This window comes from Eurytemora carolleeae, unplaced genomic scaffold (assembly GCF_000591075.1).
Source record: "Eurytemora carolleeae unplaced genomic scaffold, Eaff_2.0 scaffold2485, whole genome shotgun sequence".
NCBI lineage: Eukaryota > Metazoa > Arthropoda > Copepoda > Calanoida > Temoridae > Eurytemora > Eurytemora carolleeae.
The window spans coordinates 9765-14152 of NW_019398369.1; the positions used below are offsets into that span (position 1 = coordinate 9765).

The window sequence follows — 4388 nt, forward strand, 5'->3', positions numbered from 1 at the left end:
AGGATCCAGGTTCCCTTGCCAGTAAAAAGTATACCTGGAATAGTATCCAGGTTCCCTTGTCAGTATAAAGTATACCTGGACTAGTATCTATAGGTTCCAGGCAACCCTTGCCAGTATAAAGTATACCTGGAATAGTATCCAGGTTCCCTTGTCAGTATAAAGTATACCTGGACTAGTATCTATAGGTTCCAGGCAACCCTTGTCAGTATAAAGTATACCTGGAATAGTGTCCAGGTTCCCTTTCCAGTATAAAGTATACCTGGAATAGTATCCAGGTTCCCTTGCCAGAATAAAGTATACCTGGAATAGTATCCAGGTTCCCTTGTTAGTGTAAAGTATACCTGGAATAGTGTCTAGGTTCCAGGAACCCTTGCCAGCATAAAGTATACCTGGAATAGTTTCCATGTTCCCTTGTCAGTATGAAGTATACCTGGAATAGTATCAAGGTTCCCTTGCCAGTATAAAGTATACCTGGAATAGTATCCAGGTTCCCTTGTCAGTGTAAAGTATACCTGGAATAGTATCTAGGTTCCAGGCAACCCTTGTCAGTATAAAGTTTATTGGAAGAGTTGGGGAAGGAATATCACCCTGAAAATTAACAAAATGATGAAATATTAAGAAGATATTAAGTAAACAAATTCTAAAATAAAATCAATTTGATTTGTTGAAATTTTTGTTTCAAGAAATATCTTTTTTGATGATTTTTTTCCTAAATTTAGATAATTTAAACAATAATTTTGCATTACAAGATTATCTAAGCATAAATAATTTTACAAAAAAAGGAATCGCTTAAATAAAAAGATTTTAACAACTAAAATCAAATTCATCTTATATTTCGTTTTCTAAATATCTTCTTTTCCGCGTAAAAAACATTTTAAGTTTTAGTGTAAAAGCGAAGGCTCGGTGCAGTATAGCAAATCTAAGAGGCTCATGGCGGCCGTGGATTCCCTCCCACGTTTTGATGCGTCAATTGAGAGCAGTTGAGGAGTCAACACCTCTCTTAAGAAAGCATGCAAAATGTTTGCTAATTATAAGAGGACTAGGGCCGAATCCCTTATAGAACTTCGAGAGTAAACCTTTTAGGTTCCCGTTTGATAAATGTGGATATCAAGTGTACTAGAAACATCGAGAATGGGTTTACACCCTTTGACCATTTTGGATATCAAGTCTACTTGAAACATCGAGAATGGGTTTACACCCTTTGATTATTGTGGATGTCAAGTCTACTTGAAACATCGAGAATGGGTTTACACCCTTTGATTATTGTGGATGTCAAGTCTACTAGAAACATCGAGAATGGGTTTATACCCTTTGACTATTGTGGATGTCAAGTCTACTAGAAATATCGAGAATGGGTTTACACCCTTTGATTATTGTGGATGTCAAGTCTACTATAAATATCGAGAATGAGTTTATACCCTTTGATTATTGTGGATGTTAAAATTCTACTGGAAACAAAAATTGGATTAGACCCTTTGATGAGTGCGAAATGTGGATGTCAAGTCTACCTGCAACATCGATAATGGGTTTACACCCTTTGATTAGTCTGGATGTCAAGTCTATTAGAAACATCAAGAATATGCTGAAAAAGTCTGTATGCAGTTGGGGTATGTTTTAATTACGAGCTGACTTGTTCGAAATATTGCTTACATTTTTATTGTTACCAAAATTTGATACTTTTCCTGAATCAACTTTTTAAGTGCAAGGAATTTATTCCTTAAAGAAAAATATTATCAAAAGTCTGACTATAGAATTCTTTAAAATAGCAGGTTTATGAAATTGGAGATTATGAGAGTGAATAATGAATACATCTAATATCATTCATAACAAAACAAATTTAAACTATACCATTAATATATATAATATGTAATATATGTATGTATATTAAATGTGTGTGAATAAATCTTTAATAATAATATAATTCCCCAAAACCATACCGCAGTCCTTCAATTATCATACAGGGAAATTTTCAACGTTCTAAATAACCCAGGGAAAGATTTGACACATTCTTTGAGGAAAATCGGTTAAGTGGTCTCCCGAGTTATGATCGGACAAACAAACAGACAAACCGAGATTACTACTTTATACATCTATGATGAATACCGTGAGTGGAATAAGATGAAGGAGAAGAACTCCAAGTGCCCAAACATCTACAGCTTGAGTCAGGGTTGTCAGGAACAAAGATTTATTCTCCTTTACCACAACCTAGAAATAGTGTTTTAGATCGTTAACAAAAAAAAATAAAAAATGTCAAAACTTTATAATGTTAAAGTTTGCTTTATTTAACTTTGCAAAATCTTTATCCTAAAAAAATAACGGAAAACGATATCCAAAAACGATCATAAAACGATCAAAAAACGATCGTTACAACACGTTCGTTAAATCGTTTTTTTTTGCATTTATCTTTGTCAAGAACATCATTTGATGTACGGTATGTAAAGCAAAAATTCGCTCTATATACACAATGCCATATTTTGACACAGAAAGAAAATAAAGGGAAAAAACAATCTAAAAAGCAAACCAACTGAAGCTACATCACCTGGGAGGTGAAACATTCAGGAGCCAGGAAGGGTTCAGTGCCCTGTACATTTTCAACCTAAAATAAAGTAAATAACAATTAGAAATTTTCATTCTATTTCTAAAATATACTTTGCTTGTCTGTCTTTTTTGTTTCCATTCAAATAAACGTCAAAACGGAAATTTTTTTGTGGCACCTCACATGGATGCATACAATCACAAAAAGTTATGAAAGTCTACGAAAACAAAATTGTAAATCCGCAGAATTTTTTTTTTTGCTTCTCTATCTTTTGGTTTGTTTGTTTTAGTCGTTTAGCTGGTTACACACATTTAATGTTAGCCATCTAGCTGGTTACACACGCTTAATGTTAGCCATCTAGCTAGTTACACACATTTAATGTTAGCCGTTTAGCTGGTTTCACACATTTAATGTTAGCCGTTTAGCTGGTTACACACGCTTAATGTTAGCCGTTTAGCTAGTTACACACATTTAACCACTCCACCACATCATAAATTCTGTGCTTGTTCACTGTTCTCCTCAGATGATAATATTTTCTTTAGAAAAGTGAACATAATGACAACAAAGGATAAAAAGTGCGAGTTTAACAATCTTTTTCATCCTTTTCTCATTTTTCTTATCTCTACTTCCAGCAATAACATGAATATTTTTATTTTATTTTTTTCCATACAGGAGTCACCAAAAAAATGTGAAAATACTTTATTATGGTAAAATTTTATTCTGTTGACGAAACTTAATACTGGCAATTTATTTGTGTTACAATATTGTAATTATTGTTTGTATAATAAGGCAAAAAGAATATGTTTTGTTTTTGATAAATATAATTTTTTCTTCAGTAATTACAATCAATGACAAGAACAGACATGTTAGACCAAGTGTCAAACATTTAAGTAATGCTGAAAAGTTTTTCCACAAACCTCAGAAAAATTTATTGATTAATCATAGTTTACCTCATCACTTTTTTATTTGAAAACTCTCGATCCTACTCCTACTCCTACTCCTACTCCTACTTCTACTCCTACTCCTACTCCTAATCCTACTCCTACTCCTACTCCTACTCCTACTCTTACTCCTACTCCTACTCCCACTCCTACTCCTACTCCTACTCCTACTCCTACTCCTACTCCTACTCCTACCTGTACAGATGAAGCTCCTGCAGGAATTTCTACTGCTAAACCAAGATCTATCACCTGAAATAAACAATGATTAAAACATTGTACAAGTTTAACCCAAAACTTCGAAGTCATCAAACAAAGTTATTAAATGTCGTCTTCTACACCTACTGAAAGAGGAATGCTGCAGAAATTTCGTTTTATAAAATTTAATAATTATATTGAGCTTTTTAAACTGTTCCCGCATATGTCATGGCTATTTATTTATTTTTACAAATACTGAGATTTAGGTCTAATAGTATAAAACCCATCACAAAATTGTGAAGACGACATTTTGTAAATTCTTTGCATGTCTTCACAGTTCTGGGTTAAACTGCACATAAACTTGCATTATAATATGCAATCAATTCCAAAATGGCTGAATATATAAAAAAAGTTTTTGTTGTATTTTATTCACTTTTATTAATTTTTCTTTCAAATGATGTTGTTCTTGATTTATATATTTTATTGTATTTCTCTTTCATATCAAGATCTGAATAATCAATAAAAGGGAAAGTTCGATGAGAGAATGACTTTTTCTCAACATAGTAAACATAATTTTAACAATATTTGGAATTTTTGGAATGAAAACAACACACGTACAGGGTATAATAAATTTATCTTTCAATCCAAAGAGAATCGAAATAATGACACATTTTTACATTATTAATTTTTATAATATATATATAATAATATACATA

The 4388-nt window shown here is 32.3% G+C and overlaps 1 protein-coding gene across 1 annotated transcript in view; it reads right to left on the bottom strand.

The window, feature by feature from the left end:
• The window catches only part of LOC111717283 (uncharacterized), a 4615-nt gene extending 832 nt beyond the window's left edge, over nt 1-3783 (bottom strand). Inside the window, exons 1-4 of the mRNA XM_023492785.1 lie at nt 3673-3783; nt 2540-2596; nt 2104-2205; nt 513-588 (exon numbers count right to left, since the gene is read on the bottom strand). Coding sequence (XP_023348553.1) covers nt 513-588; nt 2104-2205; nt 2540-2596; nt 3673-3783 — 346 coding nt within the window. The remainder of the gene's footprint in view (nt 1-512; nt 589-2103; nt 2206-2539; nt 2597-3672) is intronic.
• Nucleotides 3784-4388: the final 605 nt, after the last annotated feature.